The sequence below is a fragment of the Aythya ferina genome (genome assembly GCF_964211825.1).
Source record: "Aythya ferina genome assembly, chromosome: 37".
NCBI classification, from domain to species: Eukaryota; Metazoa; Chordata; class Aves; order Anseriformes; family Anatidae; genus Aythya; species Aythya ferina.
In genome coordinates, this window is record NC_140334.1 from 1 (window position 1) to 24,425 (window position 24,425).

The 24,425-nt window shown below is 62.6% G+C and overlaps 4 protein-coding genes across 4 annotated transcripts; 2 read left to right on the forward strand and 2 right to left on the reverse strand.

The window, feature by feature from the left end:
• Positions 1-159: 159 nt before the first annotated feature.
• On the forward strand, positions 160-5,482 carry HSD3B7 (hydroxy-delta-5-steroid dehydrogenase, 3 beta- and steroid delta-isomerase 7; the record flags this gene model as incomplete). Its single annotated transcript, XM_084502249.1, is given in 7 exon segments — positions 160-204; positions 207-311; positions 1,650-1,758; positions 1,844-1,943; positions 2,890-3,052; positions 3,992-4,391; positions 5,325-5,482. Coding segments are annotated over 7 exon segments (935 nt in total), but the record flags the coding sequence as incomplete, so codon positions are not given.
• A 77-nt stretch (positions 5,483-5,559) lies between these two features.
• LOC311426125 (uncharacterized protein) lies at positions 5,560-8,543 on the forward strand. The gene is made up of 2 exons (XM_084502295.1): positions 5,560-5,623; positions 6,554-8,543. Exon 2 carries the CDS (start codon positions 6,554-6,556, stop codon positions 8,519-8,521), a length of 1,968 nt encoding a protein of 655 aa, XP_084358421.1. The 5' UTR covers positions 5,560-5,623; the 3' UTR covers positions 8,522-8,543.
• A 1,064-nt stretch (positions 8,544-9,607) lies between these two features.
• Positions 9,608-13,914, reverse strand: LOC311426105 (uncharacterized protein). Its single transcript, XM_084502275.1, has 2 exons — positions 13,075-13,914; positions 9,608-11,683 (listed from the first exon to the last, which is right to left on the reverse strand). Exons 1-2 carry the CDS (start codon positions 13,354-13,356, stop codon positions 10,340-10,342), a joined length of 1,626 nt encoding a protein of 541 aa, XP_084358401.1. The 5' UTR covers positions 13,357-13,914; the 3' UTR covers positions 9,608-10,339.
• A 3,426-nt stretch (positions 13,915-17,340) lies between these two features.
• Positions 17,341-21,198, reverse strand: PRF1 (perforin 1; the record flags this gene model as incomplete). The annotated part of the gene is made up of 2 exons (XM_084502276.1): positions 17,341-19,331; positions 20,624-21,198. 2 exons carry the CDS (start codon positions 21,196-21,198, stop codon positions 17,441-17,443), a joined length of 2,466 nt encoding a protein of 821 aa, XP_084358402.1. The 3' UTR covers positions 17,341-17,440.
• Positions 21,199-24,425: the final 3,227 nt, after the last annotated feature.

The window sequence follows — 24,425 nt, forward strand, 5'->3', positions numbered from 1 at the left end:
TATTTTAGGACCCCAATACCTTGTGACCCCAATAATTTAGGACCCCCATATTTTAGGACCCAATACCTTGTGACCCCAATATTTTAGGACCCCAATACTTTGTGACCCCAATCTTTGGGCCCCCTCTCACCCCCTTTTTTCCTTTTCGGGGTCCCCCAGACCCCCGCGTGCGGCTGCTGCAGGGCGACGTGGGGGACGCGGGGGCCGTGGGCGGGCGCTGGGGGGGGCGGGGGTGGTGCTGCACGCCGCCTCCCTCGTCGACGTCTGGGGACGGGCCCCCCCCGAGGCCATCGCCCGCGTCAACGTGCAGGGTGAGGGGGTTTGGGGGGATTTGGGGGGTTCGGGGGGAAAAAATGGGGGATTTGGGGGGTTGGAGGGGGTTTGGGGGAAAATGGGGGATTTGGGGGGGATTTGGGGGGTTTGGGGGGGGGGTTTGGGGGGGAGAAATGGGGGATTTGGGGGGGTTTGGGGGGAATTTGGGGGTTTGGGGTCTGAAATGGGGGATTTGGGGGGGTTTGGGGGGGATTTGGGAGGAAAAATGGGGGGATTTGGGGGGGTTTGGGGGGAAAAATGGGGGGTTTGGGAGGGGATATGGGGGGTTTGGGGGGGGTTGGGGGAGAAATGGGGGGTTTGGGGTCTGAAATGGGGGTTTTGGGGGGGTTTTGGGGGGTTTGGGGGGGGTTGGAGGGGGGTTTGGGGGGAAATGGGGGATTTGGGGGGATTTGGGGGGTTTGGGGGGAGTTTTGGGGGTTCGGGGGGGGTTGGAGGGGGGTTTGGGGGGGATGGGGGATTTGGGGGGTTTGGGGGGGTGAGGGGGGTGGGGGGTTGGGGGGGGTTGGGAGGGGTTGGGGGGTTTGGGGGGATTTGGGGTTTGGGGTCTGAATGGGGGATTTGGGGGGGATTTGGGGGGTTTGGGGGAATTTGGGGGTTCGGGGGGGGTTGGAGGGGGGTTGGGGGGGAAAATGGGGGATTGGGGGGGGTTTGGGGGGGGTTGGAGGGGGGGTTGGGGGTTTGGGGGGGTTGGAGGGGGGTTTGGGGGAAAAATGGGGGATTTGGGGGGGTTGGGGGGAAAAATGGGGGGTTGGGGTGGATATTGGGGGATTTGGGGGAGAAATGGGGGGTTTGGGAGGGATATATGGGGTTTGGGGGGGGATATGGGGGATTTGGGGGGATATGGGGGGTTTGGGGGGGGTTGGGGGAGGAAATGGGGGTTTGGGGGGGATTTGGGGGGTTTGGGGGGGGATATGGGGGATTTGGGGGGGATATGGGGGGGTTTGGGGGGGGGAGAAATGGTGGGATTTGGGGGGGCTGGGGGGAGTTGGGGAGAAATGGGGGATTTGGAGGGGTTTGGGGTCTGAAATGGGGGTTTGGGGAGAAATGGGGGTTTGGGGGAGGAAAATTGGGGGTTGGGGGGAGAAATTGGGGGTTGGGGGGGATATGGGGTTCTGGGGGGGGGATTTGGGCCCCAAAACGGGGGGATTTGGGTCTCCCCCTCACCCCCAATCACCCTGAGGGCCGAGCACGGGGCCCCTTTCCCCCCCCTCCCATTACAAATCCCCTTCTGGGGGTGTCCCCGTTTTACGGGGGGGAGTCGGGGGACCCCCCCCAAATTAATTAACTCCTTAATTAATTAACTAATTAATTAAAAGGGACCAAAAACGTGATCGCGGCCTGCCGGGCGGGGGGCGTGCGCTGCCTGATCTACACCAGCAGCATGGAGGTGGTGGGGCCCAACACCCGCGGGGACCCCTTCATCAGGTACCCCCCCCTTCGAAGACGATATTTTGGGGGATCCCCGACCCCAAATTTCACGTTTTTCACCCCAAAATTGACCCCGGTCCAGGGGGGACGAGGAGTCGCCCTACCCGGTGCGGCACACGGAGCCCTATCCCCTCAGCAAGGCCCAGGCCGAGCGCCTCGTCCTGGAGGCCAACGGGACCCCCGTGAGGGGCTTTTTTTGGGGGGTTTTGGGGGTTTTTGGGGGGTTTTTGGGGTCCTGGGGGGTTGGGGGGAGGCTGAGGGTGTTTATGGGGGGGTTTCAGGCGGATTTGGGGGGATACGAGGGGGATTTGGGGGGGAAATGGGGTGTTTCAGGGGGTCCTGGAGGCCAACGGGACCCCCGTGAGGGGCTTTTTTGGGGGGCGTTGGGGGTTTGGGGGGTTTTGGGGGTCCTGGGGGGGTTGGGGGGAGGCTGAGGGTGTTTATGGGGGGGTTTGGGGGGAATTTGGGGGGGTACGAGGGGGATTTGGGGGGGAAACAGGGGGGAAATGGGGTGTTTTGAGGGTCCTGCGGGGGTTGGGGGGACTGTGAGGGTCTTTTTGGGGGGGTTTTGGGGGGTTTTGGGGGTCCTGGGGGGGCTGGGGGGGGGCTGAGGGTCTTTATGGGGGGGGTTGGGGGGGATTTGGGGGGGATATAGGGGGGAAACGGGGACCTGGGAGGGGTTTGGGGGGTTTTGGGGTGGGTTTGGGGGTCCTGGGGGGGCTCTTTGCGCCCCAAACTTTGGGGTCTTCATTTTGGGGGGGTCACCCAGCCCCTGACCCCCCCAAATTTCCCACAGGTGGCCGGGGGGGTTGAAATTTGGGTGGGGATTTGGGGAGTTTTTTTGGGATTTGGGGTCTCTGGGAGGGTTTTTAGGGCTGTGGGGGGGCTCTTTGCACCCCAAACTTTGGGGTCTTCATTCTGGGGGGGTCGCCCAGCCCCTGACCCCCCACATATTTCCCGCAGGTGGCCGGGGGGGGGACAATTTTGGGGGGAAATATAGGGGATTTGGGGGGATTTGAGGACACAGAGAGGGTTTTTGGGGCTGTGGGGGGGTCTTTGACCCCAAACTTCGTGATCTTGGTTCTGGGGGGGGTCGCCCAGCCCCTGACCCCCCCAAATTTCCCGCAGGTGGCCGGGGGGGGCCGCCTGGTGACGGTGGCCCTGCGCCCCACCGGGATCTACGGCGAGCGGCACCCACTGATGGCCCAGTTCTACCGGCGGGGGCGGGCGGCGGGGGGGTGGCTGCCCCGAACCCTCCCCTCCCACGCCGAGCACGGCCGCGTCTACGCCGGTGGGTGCTGCCCCATAGCTGCCCCATAGCTGCCCCATAGAGACCCTATAGTGGCCCTATAGTGACCCTATAATGGCCCCATAGCGGACCCATAGCTGCTTTTTCCCCCATATCCCCTCTCCCCACCCCATAACCCCCCCATAACCCCCTCTCCTGACCCCAAAACCCCCTTATTTCCCCAAAACCCCCTTTTTTCCCCCAAAATCCCCCCATAACCCCATCTCCTGACCCCAAAACCCCTTATTTCCCCCATAATCCCCCCATAACCCCCTTATCTCCCACCCCATAACCCCAAATCCCCCTTTTTTCCCCATAACCACCCCATAAACCCATCTCCTGACCCCAAAACCCTCTTATTTTCCCCCCAAACCCCCCTTATTTCCCCAAAACCCCTTTTTTCCCCCAAAACCCCTTTTTCCCCAAATCCCCCCATAACCCCATCTCCTGACCCTAAAACCCACTTATTTCCCCCAAAACCCACCTTATTTCCCCCCAAACCCCCTTATTTCCCCCCACAACCCCTCTCCCCACCCCCATAACCCCCCTCCCCACCCCACAACCCCCTCATCTCCCCCCCTCATCACCCCAAAACCCCCTTTTTTTCCCCTCCATAACCCTTCTCCCCATCCCATAATCCCCCATAACCCCATTTCCTGATCCCACAACACCCTCATCTCCCCCCACATCACCTCCAAACCCCCTTTTATTCCCCCAAAACCCTCTTATTTCCCCAAAACCTCTTATTTCCTAAAACCCCCTTTATTCCCCAAACCCCATTTTTCCCCCAAACCCCCCCATAACCCCCTTATATCCCTACCCCATCACCCCAAAACCCCTTTTTTTCCCCCTAACCCCCCATAACCCCATCTCCTGACCCCAAAACCCCCTTTTTTCCCCCCAACCCCCCCCATAACCCCCTTATTCTCTCTCCCCCCGCAGGCAACGTGGCCTGGATGCACCTCCTGGCCGCCCGCGCCGCCCTCCGGCACCCTTCGAGCGTGGGAGGCGAAGTTTTTTACTGCTACGACTCCTCACCCTACGCCGCCTACGAAGACTTCAACATGCTCCTCCTCGGCCCCGCCGGGCTCCGTTTCGGGGGTCCCCGCGCCCCCCGGGGGCTCCTCCTCGTCCTGGCCCACCTCAACGCCTTCCTCAGGGCCTTGTTGAAGCCCCTCTGCCCCTACGCCCCCCTCCTCAATCCCTACACCCTGGCCGTGGCTAGCACCCCCTTCACCGTGGCTACCGACAAGGCTCAGCGCCGTTTCGGCTACCGGCCCCTCTACAGCTGGGAGGAGGCCCGGGGACGCACCGTCAGCTGGATCCGGCAGCTGGATTTGGGGTGAGTGGACCCCCCCTAGAAGGGGGTTGTGATATGGGGGGGGTCTCTATGGGGTCGGGGGGGGGGCCCTGAAGGAGATTGGGGGCGGGGATGGGCTCGGGGGAGAGGTTGGGGGGGGGGTGTTGGGTGGTTATGGGGGGATCCAGGCCGGGTTTTGGATCTGACCGTGATCCTGAGGGGGGATCCAGGCCGGGTTTTGGCTCGGACCCTGATCCGGAGGGGGATCCAGGCCGGGTTTTGCCTTGGACCCTGATCCGGAGGAGGATCCAGGCCAGGTTTTGGCTTGGACCCCGATCCTGGGGGTTTATCCAGGCTGGATTTTGGTTCAGACCCTGATCCTGAGGGGGATCCAGGCCAGGTTTTGGCTCTGATCCAGATCCTGGCTGTGATCCAGGCCGGATTTTGGCCTCAATCCGTATCCTGGCTGCGATCCAGGCCAGGTTTTGGGCCCCAGTCCAGATCCTGGCTCTAATCCAGGCCAGGTTCTGGCTCCAATCCCAATCCTGGCTGTAATCCAGGCCAGATTTTGGCCTCAATCCGTGTCCTGGCTGCAATCCAGGCCAGGTTTTGGGCCCAATCCCAATCCTGGCTGCGATCCAGGCCAGATTTTGGGTCCCAATCCAGATCCTGGCCCAGGTTCTGGCTCCAATCCGGATCCTGATCCAGATCCAGGCCGGATTTTGGACTCCAATCCAGATCCTGGCTCCAATCCAAGCCAGGTTCTGGCCCCAATCCAGATCCTGATCCAGATCCAGGCTGGGTTTGGACCCCAATCCAGATCTTGGTCCGGGTTCTGGCTCCAATCCGGATCCTGATCCAGATCCATTCCGGATTTTGGCCTCCAATCCAGATCCTGCTCCGGATCCAGACCGGATCCGGATCCGTGCAGGCTCCGGGCTGGGATCCAGGCCGTGTTTTCCTTCTCTCCCCCAGCTCCAAGTCCTGATCCGGGCCGGGCTTTGGCTCCTCCCTCTTCTCCCAGGCTCCGCCTCCAGGTTTTACCCCGCCCCTCTCATCACCACCCCGTGGCCCCGCCCCCTCATTAGCATAATTTCCCCCCCTAATTACCAATTAAAGGCACCCGACGCCTCTCCCCGCCTCCTTCTTGGGTGGGTGGGAGGGGCTGGGGGCGTGGCCTCGTGGCTCCGCCCCCTTTGGGGGCGGGGCTTGGGGGATCCCCGAGCTGCCCAGTCCCGGCCCCGAGGAGGAGGAGGAGGAGGAAGAGACAGGAGGTAGGGGGGGGGGGGGCTATGGGGCAGGGGGGGGGCTGTGGGGGGGGCTATGGGGCAGAGCTGTGGGTCTGGGGGATCTATGGGGCAGAGGGGGTGTCCCTGGGGGTCACAGGGGGGCTTTTGGGGGGGTCCCTTAGGGCAGGGGGATCTATGGGGCACAAAGGGGGTCCCTGGGGGGTCTCTGTGCGATCTACGCCCCCCTCTCCCCATCCCAATGGGGCAGCCCCCTCCCCCCATCCCCCCATCCTCCATCCCCAACACCCCCCCCTCTAACCCCATAACCCCCCCCCCCAACCCCATAACCCCCCCTCTGTCCCCCTAACCCCCCCTCTGACCCCATCACCCCCCCCGACCCCCTAACTCCCCCCTGACCCCATAACCCCCCCCCTGACCCCAACACCCCCCAACATCCCCCTCTGACCCCCCCCCGACCCCATAACCCCCCCCAACCCCATAACCCCCCAACACCCCCCTCTGACCCCTCCCGACCCCATAACTCCCCCCTCTGACCCCCCCTCTGACCCCATAACCCCCCCCCGACCCCATAACCCCCCCTCTGACCCCCTAACCCCCCCCTCTAACCCCATAACCCCCCCACAACCCCACAACCCTCCCCTCTAACCCCATAACCCCCCCTCTGACCCCATCACCCCCCTCTGACCCCATAACCCCCCAACACCCCCCTCTGACCCCCCTTCTAACCCCATAACCCCCCCCGACCCCATAACCCCCCCCTCTGACCCCCTAACCCCCCCTCTGACCCCATCTCTGACCCCATAACCCCCCCTCTGACCCCCCCTCTGCCCCCATAACCCCCCCTGACCCCATAACCCCCCCTCTGACTTCCCCCCCGACCCCATAACCCCCCCCTCTGACCCCACAACCGCCCCCCCTAACCCCATAACCCCCCCCCCCCCCCCATTTTTCCAGATGGCGTCGCTCCTGGAGGGGGCGGTGGAGCTGCTGCACCCCCTCCTCCACGTGGCCTGGGGGGCTCTGGCCCCCCCGGGGGCCGGCCGCTGGTATTTCCTCCTGGCCCTCCGCCTCCTCGCCATCGTCTTCGCCCGCTCCGTCTGGCGGGGCCCCCCCCACGACCTGGTTTGCGCCTGGGACCCCCCCCTCACCTCCCCCGCGCCCCCCCGGGGGCTGCGGCGCCTCTGCACCACCCTCTGTTACAACCAGCACTTCGCCGCACCCATGGGTGCCCTCTGGAGCTTCTCCTTCCTCCTCGCCCTCCTCCCCATCACTCTCCTCCGCATCCTGCAGCCCCCCGAGCCGCGGAGGGAAGGGCGGGGGGAGGGCGGCAAGATGGCCGCCGAGAGGGGGAGCATGTTCGAGGTGGGCGACGGAAGAGGGAGGGGCGGGATCTGCGATATGGCTGCCGGAAATGGAGGGGAGGGGGCCAATATGGCCGCCGAGCATGGGGGTGAGCGGTACAATATGGCCGCCGGATGTGAGGGGCTCGGGTTCTGCAATATGGCCGCCGGAAATGGAGGGGAGTGGGCCAATATGGCCGCCGGACATGAGGGGGTCAGGTTCTGCAATATGGCCGCCGGAAATGGAGGGGAAGGGGCCAATATGGCCGCCGAGCACAGAGGGGAGTGGGCCCATATGGCCGCCGAGCATGGGGGGTTCGGGCTCTGCAATATGGCCACCGGAAACGGCGGGGAGTGGCCCAATATGGCCGCCGAGCACGGGGGTGATTGGCCCAACATGGCCGCCGATCGCAGGGGGGAGTGGATCAATATGGCCGCCCAAGGGGGGGCCAGGGAGGAAAGGAGCGGGCGTGGTGGGCGTGGTCCCGGAAGTAAGATGGCCGCCGGGCGGGAGAAGGGCGAGGAGGGCACGGCCCTGATGTGGGCGGAAGGGTTCCCGGAAACCTCGAGGCCCCGCCCAGGGAAGGAAGCCAAGATGGCCGACGCCCCATGGGGCCATGGGAGGGAAGGCAAGATGGCCGCCCGGCAACGCCCGGTTGGCAAATCCAAGATGGCCGACGAGGGTCACTTGACCAAAGACCTCATTGTGACCAATTGGAGACACCCAAGTGCCAAATTCAAGATGGCCGACGAGGATCACGTGACTGAAGACCTCAAGATGACCAATTGGAGCCTTCCAAGTATCAAATCCAAGATGGCCGACGAGGGTCACATGACCAAAGACTTCATGATGACCAATTGGAGCCTTCCAAGTGCCAAATCCAAGATGGCCGACGGGGATCATGTGACCGAGGAGGCCAATAGGGATGATTGGTGCCACCCGAGTGCCAAATTCAAGATGGCCGACGAGGGTCACGTGACCGAAGACCTCAAGCTGACCAATTGGAGACACCCACATATCAAATCCAAGATGGCCGACGAGGGTCACATGACCGAAGACCCCAACATGGCCACCTGGTGCCACCATCTTGCCAAATCCAAGATGGCCGATGAAGATCACGTGACCGAAGACCTCAAGCTGACTAATTGGAGCCTCCCCGGTGCTGAATCCAAGATGGCCGACGCGGGTCACATGACCGAGGCCCCCAACATGGCCGCCTGGTCCCCTTACGCCGCAGCCAATAGGGCCGCCCCCACCCATCACGTGACCGCCACGCCCAAGATGGCCGCCGGGCGGTGCCGGGCCTGCCTGCGGGCGGTGGCGGCGGCCATCTTGGCGGTGGCCGAGGGCGGCTTCCTGTGGGCGGTGCTTAGCTGCCAGCTCCCCGTCCTCACGGCCGCTCCCATTGGCTGCCGCCCGCCGGGCCCCGCCCCCTGCCCGCCTCTTTCCTGCGTCCTCCCCGCCCCCGCCGACAAGATGGCCGCCCTCATGGGCCTCGCCCTATCGGCTGCCGCCTCCCTCATCGCCGTCATGGCCGCTGCCGGGGTGGCGGCCAATGGGGTGCTGAGGGGGCGGGGCTAAGGGCGGGGCCTGGTGGGGTGGAGAGCTTGGGGGCAGGGCCTGATTGGCCAGCTTGGGGCGGGGCCTGGAGGGTGGGCGGGGCTTATGGCGGCCATTTTGTGGAGGTGGCCATCTTGGGGGCGGGGTGTAGGTGGCCATCTTGGAGTGGGCGTGGCCTAATTGGCCATGTTGGGGGCGGGGCCTAGAACAGTTGGTATCTTGGGGGCGGGGCCTAAAGGGGTGGCCATCTTGGGGGCGGGGCCTGGAGGTTGGAGGTCTTGGGGGCGGAGCCTAGGGTGGCCATCTTGTGGGCGGGGCCTGGAAGGGCAGCCATATTGGGGGTGGAGCCTAGGTCAGCCACCTTAGGGGGTGGAGCTGAGGGCGGCCATATTGGGGGCGGGGCCTAGGGCAGCCATCTGGGGATGGGCGTGGCCAGGATGTGTGGCCATCTTGGGGGGCGTGGCCATCTTGGGGGTGGAGCTAGGGGTGGCCATCTTGGGGGTGGCGGCCATCTTGGGGGGGTGGCCATCTTGGGTGGCGGCGGCCATCTTGGATCCGTTGGCGTCGGGGGACTGCCGTGACGTCATCCTGGCGGGCAGGCGGCCATCTTGGACCGAGCAGCGCCCATCGGAGTGGGCAGCCATCTTGGACTGAGGGCTCTGCTGTGGGGGCGGCCATCTTGGACTGAGGGCGCTGCTATGGGGGCGGCCATCTTGGATTTCTTTCCCCCATCCTTTTGGGGAGAAAACAACCGAGTTTGGGCCCATTTCGGGGCTGGTTTCTCACCTTCTGAAGGCAATAAATAAACGAGGAAATGACGTCATCGAGTGCCGGAGCAGTGATGTCACAGCCAGGCGGCGCCCGGGTTAATTAGGAGGGGTTGGGTTAATTAGGAGGGGCCAGGTTAATTAGGAGGGGCCCCGGGGCCCTGTGAGTCACCCAAGGGTGCCGGAGGTGTCGCCCCATGCCACGTCCCACCCCAAACTGGGCTCAAACTGGGAGAACTGGGAGAGAAAGGGGCATTAACTGGGCTCCTTCTATATGGGGGGGGTGACATATTTTGGGGGGACACGGGGCTATATGGGGGGGGGACATTTATTTTTGGGGGGAAAACGGGGACACCGCAGCTCGGTCTGAATGTTTTTATTAAATAGCTTCTAAAAAATTAAAAAAAAAATACAAAAAAAAGAGAAAAATATAAATTTTGTCACAAAATTGGGGACAGGGAGAGGAAATTGGGGACAGGGGACACAAAATTGGGGACAGGAAATTGGAAATGGGGGACACAAAACTGGGGACAGGGGACAGGAAATTGGGGACCCAAAATTGGGGAAAGGGGACACGAAATTGGGGACGGGGGAACCAAAATTGGGGACAGGAAACTGGGGGCAGGGAACAGGAAATTGGGGACAGGGGACACAAAATTGGGAGCAGGGGGCATGAAATTGGGGACAAATGACACAAAATTGGGGACAGGGGACAGGAAACTGGGGACAGAGGACATGAAATTTGGGGCCAGGAGACCCAAAATTGGGGCCAGGAAATTGGGGACAAAGGACTTGAAATTGGGGACGAGGGACAGGAAATTGGGGACAGAGGGCATGAAACTGGGGACAAATGACATGAAATTGGGGACAAATGACACAAAATTGGGGGCAGAAGACCCAAAATTGGGGCCAGGAAATTGGGGACAAAGGACATGAAATTGGGGACAGGGGACAGGAAATTGGGAACAGGGAGCACAAAACTGGGGACAAATGACACAAAATTGGGGCCGGGGACCACCGGGGTCCCTTGGGTGGGGCTAAAGGGGGCGGAGCTTTTTTGGGGTGGGTGGGGCTAAGTGGTGGGCGTGGCCTGAGCCCCGGGCTCCCCATTGGCCGGAGCTTCTTCCCCTTTGGTGGGCGTCAGCTCCTCCATGGCCACGGAGCCGGAGGTGGCCCGGAAGGTGCTGAGGGTGGGCTCCTGCTGCATGGTGGCCACCGTGGCTACCAAGGGCTGCGTCACCGCGGCCGCGCCACCGCCGCCGCCGCCGCCATCGTCCTCGGCCACCAAGGCCGGGCCGGCCCAGGGCCCGAAGGAGGTGGAGCCCGAGTGGCGCCGGCGCCGGACTTGCCACCAGGCCACCAACATCATGGCCACCAATATGGCTACCACCAAGGCTACCAGTAGCCAGCGCCACGAGCCGCTCTGGGGGGCCGGCGTCGCCCCTGGGTTGGCCATGAGGAGCTCGGTGGTGGCCAACGGGGTTGGGTGGTGGCCAAGGGTGGTCAACGGGGTTGGGTGGTGGCCAACGGTGGTCAACGGGGTTGAGTGGTGGCCAATGGTGGGCTTCCGAGGGGATTGGTGGCCAATGGTGGTCTTCGAAGGCGATTGGTAGCCAATGGTGGTCTTCAACGTTGGTTGGTGGCCAACGGTGGTCTTGGAAGGCGATTGGTAGCCAATGGTGGTCTTCCAAGGCGATTGGTAGCCAACGGTGGTCTTCAACGTTGGTTGGTGGCCACCGGTGGTCTTCCAAGGTGGTTGGTGGCCACCGGTGGCCACTAACGTTGGCTGTGGGCTAGTGGGGACCAATGAGGTCATTTGGTCTTCAGTGGTGTCCACCTCTACCATGTCGTGGCCAGTGGTGGCCTCCAACGTTGGCTGGTGGCCCATGGGGACCCAGGAGGTCACCTGGCCTTCATTGGTGGCCACCGCCTTCTTCTGGTGGCCACTGGTGGCCTCCAAGTGTGGCTGGTGGCTAGTGAACCCCCCGAAAGATTGGTAATCAAAGGTGGGCTCCATCGGCGGCTGGTGGCCACCGGTGGTGGCCACCGTGGCCACCCAAAGGGTGGTCTCCGTCACGGCGTGGTGGTGGCCACCGGTGGCCACCAGCCCCCGGTGGTGGCCACCGCCGCTCTTCGAGGTGGCTTGGTAGCCAACCAGGGGGTCCTGGTGGTCCGGGGTGGTGGCCACCGGGTCCCCGAGGGGGCTTTTGGGCCACTGGAGGGTCCCGGGAGTGGTCTCCGGTGGGGTCTCGGTGGTGGCCAGCTCCTGGCCCTCGGTGGCCACCAGGGTGGGGGAGGGGGTGAAGGTGGCGACGGTGGCCACGGGGGGGTCCTGGGCGGTGACGCAGGTGGCCAGGAGGGCGCAGAGGGCGGTGGCCAAGCGAGCCAGGGGGTGGCCCCCCATGTCCTGGGGTCCCTGTAGGGGGGGACAGCACCCATGGGACCCCCTCAGCACCTTTGGGACCCCTCCAGCACCCTTGGGACCCCCCCAGCACCCTTGGGACCCCCCAGCACCCTTGGGACCCCTCTGGCACCCTTAGGACCCCCCCAGCACCCATAGGACCCCCCCCCCAGCACCCTTGGGACCCCCCAGCACCCTTGGGACCCCTCCATCACCCTTGGGACCCCCTCAGCACCCTTGGGACCCTCCCAGCACCCTTGGGACCCTCCTCAGCACCCTTGGGATCCCCCCAGCACCCTTAGGATCCTCTCAGCACCCTTGGGACCCCCCCAGCACCCTTGGGACCCCCCCAGCACCCTTAGGACCCCCCCAGCACCCTTGGGACCCCCCTCCAAGCACCCTTGGGATCCCCCCAGCACCCTTGGGACTTTCCCAGCACCCTTGGGACCCTCCTCAGCACCCTTAGGACCCCCCCACCATCATTGGGACCCCCCCCAGCACGCTTGGGACCCCCCAGCACCCTTGGGACCCCCTCAGCACCCTTGGGATCCCCCCAGCACCCTCGGGACCTTCCCAGCACCCTTGGGACCCCCCCAAGCACCCTTGGGACCCCCCCAAGCACCCTTAGGACCCCCCCAGCACCCTTGGGACCCCTCCCAGTGCTCTCAACCTCCCCTCCCCAAAAATCCTCATTGGGACTCCCCATAGCACCCTTGGGTGCTCCACCCCCCCAACCCCCCCCCAAGTCCCCCTAGCACCCTTTGGGCACCCACAACCCCCTCGGCATCCCGAATTCCCATCCCATAGCACCCTTGGGTCCCCATAGCACCCTTGGGTGTCCCCCACCAGCCTTTGGACCCCCCCTTTAGTCCCTATAGCACCCTTGGGTGCCCCACAACCCCCCTTGTCACCCCACAATCCCAATCAAACCCTCGTCCCCCTCCCCCCCCAAGTTCCCACAGCACCCTTGGGTCCCCCCGGGGCACCCTTGGGACCCTTCAGTCCCCCATAGCACCCTTGGGACCTTTCGGTTCCCCCCCAGCACCCTTGGGTGCCCGCGGCGCACCCTTGGGATTCCCCGCGGCACGCTTGGAAGCCGCGGGTCCCCCATTGCACCCTCGGGTCCCCCCCAGCACCCTTGGGTGCTCCGCAGCACCCTTCCCTCCCCGTAACCCCTTAGGACCCTCTAAGCCCCCACAGCACCCTTGGGTGCCCCCCAGCACCCTTGGGTCCCCACCCCACGTCCCCACAGCATCCTCCCCCTCCCCCTTATCACCCCAACTTCCCCCCCCACGCTCCGGAGCGCCCCGTAACGCCCCCGCCCCCACCTCCAAGACCCCCCGGAGCACCCTTGGGTGCCCCCCCAGCACCCTTGGGTGCCCCCCCGAGGACTCCCCACCCGGTACCTTGGGGGCCGCAGCCGTTGGTGGGGGACAGGGCGAGGGCGGTGAGGGCAGGAAGCGGGGAGCGCCGGCAGGAAGCGCCACCCAGGGCGGGGCCCCACAGCTTGGGGGCCCCCCCCACCCCCCCTCCGGGACTGGGCGGGGGGCTGGCGGCGGTTTCGGGGTGCCCCATAAGGCAGGGAGGCAACGGCGGTTTCGAGGAGCCCCATAAAGCCGGGGAGAAGTTGGCGGTTTCGGGGCGCCCCGTAAGTCCTGGGAAAAGTTGGCGGTTTCCAGGCTCCCCATAGGTGCAGGGAGAAGTTGGCGGTTTCGGGGCGCCCCTTAAGTCCTGGGAAAAGTTGGCGGTTTCCAGGCTCCCCATAGGTCGATGGAGAAGTTGGAGGTTTCGAGGTGCCCCATAAGTCCTGGGAAAAGTTGGCGGTTTCCAGGCTCCCCATAGGTCCAGGGAGAAGTTGGCAGTTTCGGGGCTCCCCATAGATCCAGGAGACACCGGTGGTTTCGAGGCACCCCATAGGTCCTTGGACATGTTTGTGGTTTCGGGGTACCCCATAGATCTTTGGATGTGTTGGTGGTTTCGAGGCTCCCCATAGGTCCATAGAGAAATTGGGGGTTTCAGGGCACCCCATAGATCCATAGAGAAATTGGTGGTTTCGAGGAACCCCATAGGTCCAGGAGACACTGGCGGTTTCAGGGTGCCCCATAAGTCCGTGGAGAAATTGGCGGTTTCAAGGCACCCCCATAGGTCCATCCAGGTGTGGTGGTTTTAGGGTACCCCATAGATCTTTGGATGTATTGGCGGTTTCAAGGCTCCCCATAGGTCCATGGGGACACCGGCAGTTTTGGGATGCCCCATAGGTCCACATAGAAGTTGGCGGTTTCAAGACACCCCATAGGTCCATAGAGAAATTGGCGGTTTCGGGGTGCCCCATAGGTCCATCAACATGTTGGTGGTTTCGGGGCACCCCAAAATTCCTGATTGGCAGTTTCAGGATCCCCCAAAACACCTGATTGGAGGTTTCAGGACACTCCAAAGGTCCTGATTGGCAGTTTCAAGGCATCCCAAAATCCCTGATGACAGTTTCAGAGCACCCCAAAAGTCCAAAATACCATTTTTGGGGCCCAGTCCTAACTAACACTTTTGGGGCACCCCAAAACACCTGATTGGCAGTTTCAGGATCCCCCAAAACACCTGATTGGTGATTTCAAGACCCCCCAAAACCCCCTAATGACGGTTTCAAGACACCCCAAAGTTCCTAATCGGCAATTTCAAGGCACCCCAAAATTTCTAAATACCATTTTTGGGGCCCAGTCCTAACTAACATTTTTGGGGCACCCCAAAACACCCGATTGGCGGTTTCAGGACCCCCCAGAATCCCCAAATGACGGTTTCAAGGCACCCCAAAGTTCCTAATTGGCAGTTTCAGGGCACCCCCAAAAAAATCTTAATACCATTTTTGGGGCCCAACCCTAACTAAATTTTTGGGGCACCCCCTTGCTCCTGATTGGCGGTTTCAAGACCCCCCCCCAAAACCCCCAAATGACGGTTTCAAGGCACCCCAAAATTTCTAAATACCATTTTTGGGGCCCAAACCTAACCAAATTTTTGGGGCACCCCCTTGCTCCTGATTGGCAGTTTCAAGACCCCCCCCCAAAAAACCCCAAATGACGGTTTCAAGACCCCCCCATACCTCCAAAATGACTGTTTCAAGGCCCCCCAACCCCCCTTAAGGGCACTTTCACCCCCCAAAACCTCTCCCCATCACCCCTTTCACCCCCCCACACCCCCAAAATGCCCCCCCCAGACCCTCACCCCCCCAAAAAAAAATTTGGGGCCCCCCCCCGACTTATTTTTGGGGTCCCCTCCCCCCTTTTTTAATTTTTTTAATTTTTTTTTAGTATTTTTTTTACCCCTTCCCCCCCCCCCGCTGAAAAAACTCCCCGATCTCCCTCAAAGTGACGCGGGGCTGGGGGGGGGGGGGGGCCGGGGGGGTCCCAAATTTTGGGGGGGGGCGGCAGAGGGGGGGGGTCGTCGTCCCCCCAAGGTGGGGGGGGGGGTCCCCAAAGTTCTTGGCGGGGGGGGGCGCCTTTTGGGGCGTCCCCCCCCCCCCGCAGGAGGAGCTGCTGGCACAGGACCCCCCCCACCAGCAGCAGGGCCCCCCCCAGCGCCCCCAGCCCCACCATGGCCCCCAGGCAGCGGCCGCAAATTTGGGGGGGGCACTGGGGGATGGGGGGGGGCGGGGGGGGCGGGGGGGGGGGCGGGGTTGTGGGGCGCCCCATAAGGCCCGGGACCCAGAATAGGGTCAGGGTCAGGGCCCAAGGGGGGGGCATTTTTTTGGGGGGGGGTTGGGGGGGGGTTGTGGGGTTTGGGGGGGGGGGTTATGGGGCTGGGGGGGGGTTATGGGGTTTCTATGGGGCTGGGGGGGGTCTATGGGGTTGGGGAGGGGGTTATGGGGTTGGGGGGGGTCTATGGGGTTGGGGGGGGAGTTATGGGGTTTGGGGGGGGCTATGGGGTTGGGGGGGGGCTATGGGGCTGGAGGGGGGGTTATGGGGTTTCTATGGGGCTGGGGGGGGTCTATGGGGTTTGGGGGGGTCTATAGGGTTCTTATAGGGTGGGGGGGGCTCTATGGGGTTCGGGGGGGGGCTGTGGGGCTGGGGGGGTCTATGGGGTTTCTACGGGGCTGGGGGGGGTCTATGGGGTTCTTATAGGGTGGGGGGGGCTCTATGGGGTTCGGGGGGGCTCTATGGGGCTGGGGGGGGGCTATGGGGTTCCTATAGGGCTCTATGGGGTGGGGAGGGGGCTATAGGGTTCCTATAGGGCTCTATGGGGCTGGGGGGGGGCTATAGGGCTGGGGGGAGGGGGCTTATAGGGCCGCCGTTGACCTTTACGGGTGACGCCGCAGCACCCTATGGGGTTGTTGGTTTTTTTTTTTGGGGGGGGGGACGACACCTTCTATGGGGCCGGAGGGTTATGGGGTGAGGGGGGGGCGCGTACCTGGCTCTGTGGGGCGCTATGGGGCGCTATGGGGCGCTATGGGGCGCTATGGGGCGCCCCGGCCGAGCTCTTCCGCATTATGGGGCCAGGATCCGCCCCCCCCCAGGAAATTGGGGGCCCCCCCCCGGCCCTATAAAGGTTTTGGGGTGGTTTCTGGGGGGGTCTATGGGGTGCCGGGGGGGGTTTTGGGGTCCCTAAATGGGATCCGGGGGGGGGTTGTGGGGGGCTATGGGGCTCCTGGGGGGGGGTTGTGGGGTCTGTGGGGGTGAAGAAGGCTCCCAGTACCTCCCAGTACCTCCCAGTGCCCTCCCAGTACCTCCCAGTCCCCTCCCAGTTACCTCTCAGTCCCCTCCCAGTATCTTCCAGTCCTTCCCAGTACCTCCCAGTACCTCCCAGTTACCTCTCAGTCCCCTCCCAGTACCTTCCAGTCCTTCCCAGTGCCCCCCAGTACCTCCCAGTGCCTCCCAGTCTCCTCCCAGTGCCCCCCAGTACCTCCCAGTGCCTCCCAGTCTCCTCCCAGTGCCCCTCAGTGACCTCCCAGTGCTCCCCAGTACCTCCCAGTTACCTCCCAGTCCCCTCCCAGTCTCTCTCAGTGCCTCCTGGTGCCCCCCAGTTCCTCCCAGTTACCTCCCAGTCCTTTCCCAGTCCCTCCCAGTGCATCCCAGTCCCCTCCCAGTACCTCCCAGTGCCCTCCAGTCCCTTCCAGTTACTTTCCAGCCCCTCCCAGTGCCCCTCAGTGACCTTCCAGTCCCCTCCCAGTACCTCCCAGTCCCCTCCCAGTACCTCCCAGTCCCCTCCCTGTCCCCTCCCAGTGCCCCCCAGTGCCTGCCAGTCCCTCCCAGTCTCCTCCAGTCTACCCCAGTCCCTCCCAGTGACCTCCCAGTCCCTCCCAATCCCCTCCCAGTTACCTCTCAGTCCCCTCCCAGTACCTTCCAATCCTTCCCAGTGCCCTCCAGTCCCTCCCAGACCCCTCCCAGTCTCTCCCAATCCCCCTCCAGTCTACCCCAGTCCCTCCCAGTGACCTCCCAGTCCCTCCCAGACCCCTCCCAGTCCCTCCCAATCCCCCTCCATTCTACCCCAGTCCCTCCCAGTGCCCCCCAGTGCCTCCCAGTCTCCTCCCAGTCCCCTCCCAGTGCCCCCCAGTGCCTCCCAGTCCCTCCCAATCCCCCTCCAGTCTACCCCAGTCCCTCCCAGTGACCTCCCAGTGCCTCCCAGTGCCCTCCCAGTGCCTCCCAGTCCCTCCCAGTCCCCCCCAAGAGACCAGTCCGAGGCGGGGCTGCAGCACAAAGCGTTTAATCCTGCCCCGGGTTGGAGGCTGGAGGCTGGAGGCCAGGGAGGACCTGGAGGAGGTCCGGCCTCCGGGGGGGGGGGGCGAGCTTAGGGGGCTGGAGGACCAAGTTGGGGGGCTGGAGGACCCTCTCCGGAGCCAGAAGATGGCTCCTGGAGGTCCTCCCGGAGGCCAAATTTGGGATTTTGGAGGCCTGGAGAAGCCTTTTTGAGGCCAAAATTGGGATTTTGGAGGCCCAGGAGATCCTCGCCGAGGCCCGATGATGGATCCTGGAGGTCCACGAGGTCCTCCTGGAGGCCAAAATTGGGATTTTGGAAGTCTGGAGAAGTCTTAGAAGTCTTTTTGAGGCCAAAATTGGGATTTTGGAGGTCTGGAGAAGCGTTGAGGCCAAAATTGGGATTTTGGAGGTCTAGGAGATCCTCGCCGAGGCCCGATGATGGATCCTGGAGGTCCACGAGGTCCTCCTGGAGGCCGAAATTGGGATTTTGGAGGTCTGGAGAAACTTTTTTGAGGCCAAAAGGGGGATCTTGGTCTGGAGAAGCCTCCTCGAGGCCCGATGATGGATCCTGGAGGTCCAGGAGATCCTCCTGGAGGCCGAAATTGGGATTTTGGAGGTCTGGAGAAGCCTTTTTGAGGCCAAAAGACGAATCTTGGAGGCCAGGCGAGGACTCGACCTCCACGGAAGCCCCCCTCGAACCACCGGCGTCCTCCACATCACCGAGGTCCTCCCACGAATCGTCCTCGTCCCAGGACCCCCCCAGGGCCTCCCCAAAATCCCCGCGGAGGCTCCCGCCTTCATCCTCCTCCTCCTCCTCCTCCTCTTCCTCCTGCTCCTCTTGGGTGGGCCAAGTCACGGGGCCATCGCCGGGCCTCGGCGGCCAGTGGGAGAAGTGGTAGAGCCCCCCGTTGGTCCGGGGGGGCTGCGGGACGTAATCCAGGCAGAGGGGCCCCCCCAAAGCCGGCCCGCACGCCGCTAGGTAGCTGAATTTGAGGCGGCCCTTCCCGGCGAAGCAAACGACCTCGCGGGTCCCCCCGGCCTCCACGGGCTGGGTGCAGGTCCCCAAACGGTCGTCGTCCCACCCGTTGTCCCGGTCCCACACCTCCACTTTGAGTTGGGCGCCGGGGACGAGGTCGAGGACCCCCAGCTCCAAGCGCGCCCCCCATTTCGGGTGGTTGTTGTTCCACACCGGCGCCGTCTCCGCCCGCCGGCCCCCCAAAAACACCCGGACGTAGGCGTCGGTGGCCGAAATGAGGTCCCCCCGCCACCCTTGCCCCTCTTGCACCAACACCGTCACCCGCGCCGTGCCCCGGTGCCGCGAACAGCAACCGGTGGTGATGGCGGCGTTGGCCGGGCAACTACATTGGCAAGGGCCTACAAGATGGCCACCGCCGGCGCAGGCCTGGCTACAATTGGCCCGCAAGGCCCGCCAGGAGATGTAGTGCCCGATGGCCGCCCGTAACGCCCCGCGCCTCTTGTCGGATTTGGGCACCAGGGTGTGGAGGGAACGGACCTTGGCGGCCACCAGGCCGGGAAAGCGGGGTAGACCTTTCAGCCATTTTGAGTAGGCCTCGGGCCTACCGTAGACTATGTCGCCGTGCTCCTCGCCGCCTTCCACCTCCACCAGCCGCTCGTTAAAGACTTCGTTGAAGCTGGCGTTGCCTCGGTTGCTTGCCCGGGCTTTCTTGCAGGCGGCGGCCATGGCTTGGAGCTGGACGGGGCCGAGGCTGGCGGCCATTTCCACCTTCAAGCAGTCGGCCACTTCCTGGGAGCTCAGCCCCGCCATGGTGGCCTGGCAGGTGCGGATGGCGGTGACGGCGCGCAGGCGGCCCCCCAGTTGGGCCGACTGGATGTAATGGGTGCCGTAGGCGGCCAGGAGCTCGCCGTAGTCGGCGGCGGTGTCCGGGGTGAAGCGGGGGGGCAAGGCCCTCACGGCCCGCAAGAAGTGGGGGGACGGCCGGGGAGGGGTGGTGGCCGAGATCCTGTTGGGGGGGAGAAGGAGGGAGGTCAATGGGGCGGAGGGGTGGGCGTGGAGGGGGTCTGGGGGGTGGTTTGGGGGTCTATGGGGTGACTGGGGGGGGTCTGTGGGGTCATTGGCGGGTCTATGAAGTGATTGGGGGGTATCCTAGGTGATTGGGGGGGGTATGGGGTGATTGGGGGGTTGTTGAATGGATCTATGGGGTGTTGGAAGGGTTTATGGGGTGATTGGGGGGTTCTATGGGGTGATTGGGGGGGTTATGGGGTGTTGTAAGGGTCTACGGGGTGATTGGGGGGTCTATGGGGTGATTGGGGGGGTCTACGGGGTGTTGGGGTGGTCTATGGGGTGATTGGGGTGGTCTGTGGGGTGATTGGGGGGGTTATGGGGTGTTGGAAGGGTCTACGGGGTGATTGGGGGGTCTATGGGGTGATTGGGGGGGTTTATGGGGTGATTGGGGGGGTTATGGGGTGATTGGGGGGTTATGGGGTGATTGGGGCGTCTACGGGGTGTTGGGGGGTCTGTGGGGTGCTATGGTGGTCTGCAGGGCACTATGGGGGTACTGGAGGGGGGAATGGAATTTGAGGGGGGTCTCTGGGAGGCTGTGGAAGAGGAGATGGTGGAGAAGGGATGAAGATGATGGAGGAGACAGAAGAGGGGTGGAGATGAAGATGATGGAGATAGATGAAGATGATGGAGTCGATGGAAGAGATGAAGATGGAGGAGATGGAAGAGATGAAGAAGATGAAGATGAAGAAGATGGAGATGGAGATGAAGGAGATGAAGGAGATGGAAGAGTTCAAGAAGAAGAAGAAGATGGAGGAGATGAAGAAGATGGAGAAGATGAAGGAGATGAAGGAGATGAAGGAGATGGAAGAGTTGAAGAAGATGAAGATGGAGGAGATGGAAGAGATGAAGAAGATGAAGAAGATGAAGGAGATGGAGATGGAAGAACTGAAGAAGATTAAGATGAAGATGAAGAAGATGGAGGAGATGGAAGAGATGAAGAAGATGAAGATGAAGAAGATGGAGGAGATGAAGAAGATGGAGAAGATGAAGAAGATGAAGAAGATGGAGGAGATGAAGAAGATGGAGAAGATGAAGATGAAGAAGATGGAGGAGATGGAAGAGATGAAGAAGATGAAGGAGATGAAGGAGATGAAGGAGATGGAAGAGTTGAAGAAGACGAAGATGAAGAAGCTGAAGAAGCTGAAGAAGCTGGAGGAGATGGAGAAGATGACGAAGCTGATGATGATGAAGGACGGCGGAGGAAGGCCCCCGACACTCCCCGGGACCCACCAGTAGCGCACGCAGTGGATCTCGGTGCTGGCGAAGCTGTAGCGGTCCTCGCGCTGCCGCTGCATCCCGAATTCGGCCACCCGCGAGTGGGACCCGGCCACCGCCACGGTCCCCCCGACCCCCGGCTTCACCGCCACCCCCAAGCCCACCCGCCACTCCCGGGCCACCTCCTCGGCCTTGGTCACCATCGTCCCCACCGCCGACGTCCCCTCGGCCACCGCGGTCCTCGATTTGAGTTTGTTGCCCACCCGCCATTTGGCGACCCCCGCGGGGAGCCGGAGGGCGCGTCCACCTTGCAAGGGGTCCTGGCAGATAACGCACGGTCCTTTGGGGGGCCCGGGGGGTCCCAAAATGTCCAGGGCTTGTCCCTCCGTTGGGGACAAGGTGGTGACGTCCAAGCCCGAGCCCAAAATGTCGACGCCGGGGACCGGGGGGACGTCGCAGGCTCGCCCCACGGCGCGGTGGCAGTGGGGACGGGACGGGGGGAAGAGGAGGAGGGTGAGGAAGGCCAGGAGGGGGAGGGAGGGGGGGGCAGGGGGGCGGTGGTGGCGGTGGTGGCGGCGGGGAGGGGACATCGCGGTGGTGGCGGTGGTGGTGGCGGACCTGTGGGGAGAGGGGAGGAGGAGGTGAGGAGGGGGACACGGAGATGGGGACAAGGACATGGGGATGGGGACAAGGACATGGGGACAAGGAGATGGGGACAAGGAGATGGGGACAAGGATGTGAAGATGGGGACATGGAGGTGGGGACAAGGACATGGGGACAAGGACATGAGGATGGGGACAAGGACGTGGGGATGGGGACAAGGACGTGGTGATGGGGACATGGAGATGGGGACAAGGAGATGATGGTGGGGACGTGGTGATGGGGACAAGGCCAAGGACATGGGGACAAGGACATGAGGATGGGGACAAGGACCTGAGGATGGGGACAAGGACATGGGGACAAGGACGTGGTGATGGGGACATGGAGATGACGGTGGGGACGTGATGATGGGGACACGAAACTGCCAAGGTGGCCGCAGGGGGGGTGTGAAGATGGCGTGGTGGGGACGGTGACGTGGCACCGTGGTCGTGGGGCCGGGGTGACACTGACGTGGCGGCGGTGGGGACAGGGACGTGGTGGTGGGGACGCGGTGGGGACGTGGTGGAGGTGACAAAGGAGGACGTGGGGATGGGGACGGGGGGGTGGGGGCGGGGGGGACGGGGGGGACAGGGGGGACAAGGGGGACAAGGGGGACATGGAGGACATGGAGGACGTCAAGGACAAGGAGGACATCGAGGACATGGAGGACGTCAAGGACAAGGGGGACAAGGGGGACATTGGGGACATCAGGGACATGGAGGACGTGGAGGACATGGAGGACAAGGAGGATTTGGAGGACATTGGGGACATTGGGGACATGGAGGACAAGGGGGACAAGGGGGACATTGGGGACATGGAGGACATGGAGGACATCAAGGACAAGGAGGATTTGGAGGACGTCAAGGACAAGGGGGACATTGGGGACATTGGGGACATGGAGGATGTGGAGGACATCGAGGACAAGGAGGACAAGGGGGACATTGGGGACATCGGGGACATGGAGGACATCAAGGACATTGGGGACATCAAGGACATGGAGGACAAGGGGGACATTGGGGACATGGAGGACATCAAGGACATGGAGGATGTGGAGGACATCGAGGACATGGAGGACAAGGAGGACGTGAAGGACAAGGAGGACAAGGGGGACATTGGGGACATGGAGGACATGGAGGACGTGGAGAAGATCGAGGACGTGGAGGACGTCAAGGAGATGGAAATGGAGGCCGTGGAGGACATGGAGGACGTGGAAAAGGAGGACAGGGAGGACAGGGAGGACGTGGAGGACGTGGGGGACGTGGGGGACGTGGAAAAGGAGGGTGTGGAGGATGTGGAGGACAGAGAAAAGGAGAACATGGAGGAGGTGGAGGCCATGGAAAAAGAGAACATGGAGGACGTGGAGGACATCAAAAGGAGAACATGGAGGCCATGGAAAAGGAGGCCACAGAGGACGTGGAGGACATCAAAAAGGAGGCTGTGGAGGCCATGGAAAAGGAGGACACAAAGGACACGGAGGCCATGGAAAAGGAGAACATGGGAGGCCATGGAAGACGTGGAAAAAGAGGATGTGGAGGACGTGGAGGACATCAAAAGGAGGCCATGGAGGAGGTGGAGGCCATGGAAAAGGAGGACACAGAGGATGTAGAGGCCATGGAAAAGGAGAACATGGGAGGCCATGGAAGATGTGGAAAAAGAGGATGTGGAGGACGTGGAGGACATGGAAAAGGAGGACACGGAGGACATGAAGTACATCAAAAAGGAGGCTGTGGAGGCCATGGAGGCCATGGAAAAGGAGAACACAAAGGACACAGAGGCCATGAAAAGGAGGACATGGAGGCCATGGAAGACATGGAAAAGGAGGACATGGAAGATGTGGAGGCCATGGAAAAAGAGGACGTGGAGGCCATGGAAAAGGAGGACACGGAGGCCATGGAAGACATGGAAAAGGAGGACGTGGAGGCCATGGAAGACATGGAAAAAGAGGATGTAGAGGACGTGGAGGACATCAAAAGGAGGCCATGGAGGAGGTGGAGGCCATGGAAAAGGAAGACACGGAGGCCATGGAAGATGTGGAAAAGGAGGACATGGAGGAGGTGGAGGCCATGGAAAAAGAGGCCGTGGAGGCCATGGAAAAGGAGAACATGGAGGACGTGGAGGACATCAAAAAGGAGGCCCTGGAGGCCGTGGAGGCCATGGAAAAGGAGAACATGGAGGATGTAGAGGCCATGGAAAAGAAAGATGTAGAGGACGTGGAGGCCATGGAAAAGGAGGCCATGGAAGATGTGGAGGCCATGGAAAAAGAGGACGTGGAGGCCATGGAAAAGGAGAACATGGAGGACACAGAGGACGTGGAAGAGAGGATGTTGAGGACGTGGAGGCCATGGAAAAGGAGGACACGGAGGCCATAGAAGACATGGAAAAGGAGGACACAGAGGATGTGGAGGACATCAAAAAGGAGGCCACAGAGGATGTAGAGGCCATGGAAAAGGAGGACACGGAGGCCATGGAAGACGTGGAAAAAGAGGACGTGGAGGACATCAAAAGGAGAACATGGAGGAGGTGGAGGCCATGGAAAAGGAGGACATGGAGGACATGAAGGACATCAAAAAGGAGGCCATGGAGGCCATGGAAAAGGAGGCCACAGAGGATGTGGAGGCCATGGAAAAGGAGAACATGGAGGCCATGGAAGACGTGGAAAAGGAAGATGTAGAGGCCATGGAGGCCATGGAAAAGGAGGCCATGGAGGATGTGGAGGCCATGGAAAAGGAGGCCACAAAGGATGTGGAGGACATCGAAAAGGAGGCCATGGAGGCCATGGAAAAGGAGGACACGGAGGACATGAAGGACATCAAAAAGGAGGCCCTGGAGGCCGTGGAGGCCATGGAAAAGGAGGCCACCAAGCACCCGGAGGCCGTGGAGGCCGTGGAGGCCGCGCAGCTCCCTCCGTACTCACCCGCAGCCGCCTCTCCTTGTGGCCGAGCCGGGGGGGTGGAGGCCCCCTTACGTCCTCCCCCCCCCATCACGGTGGCTTCACAGCCCCTCCCCGTCCCCCCCCCTCGGTGGGCGAAGCCCCTCGGCGCCCCCCCCGCTTAAAAAAATTATTAAATTAACCAAAAATACCCCAAAAACCCCAAAGTTCCCGGCAGCGATGACTCACGCCCTGGGGGGGGGGGGGGTGACATTTGTGTCACCTCCCCGCGGGGTGACACAGGATGTG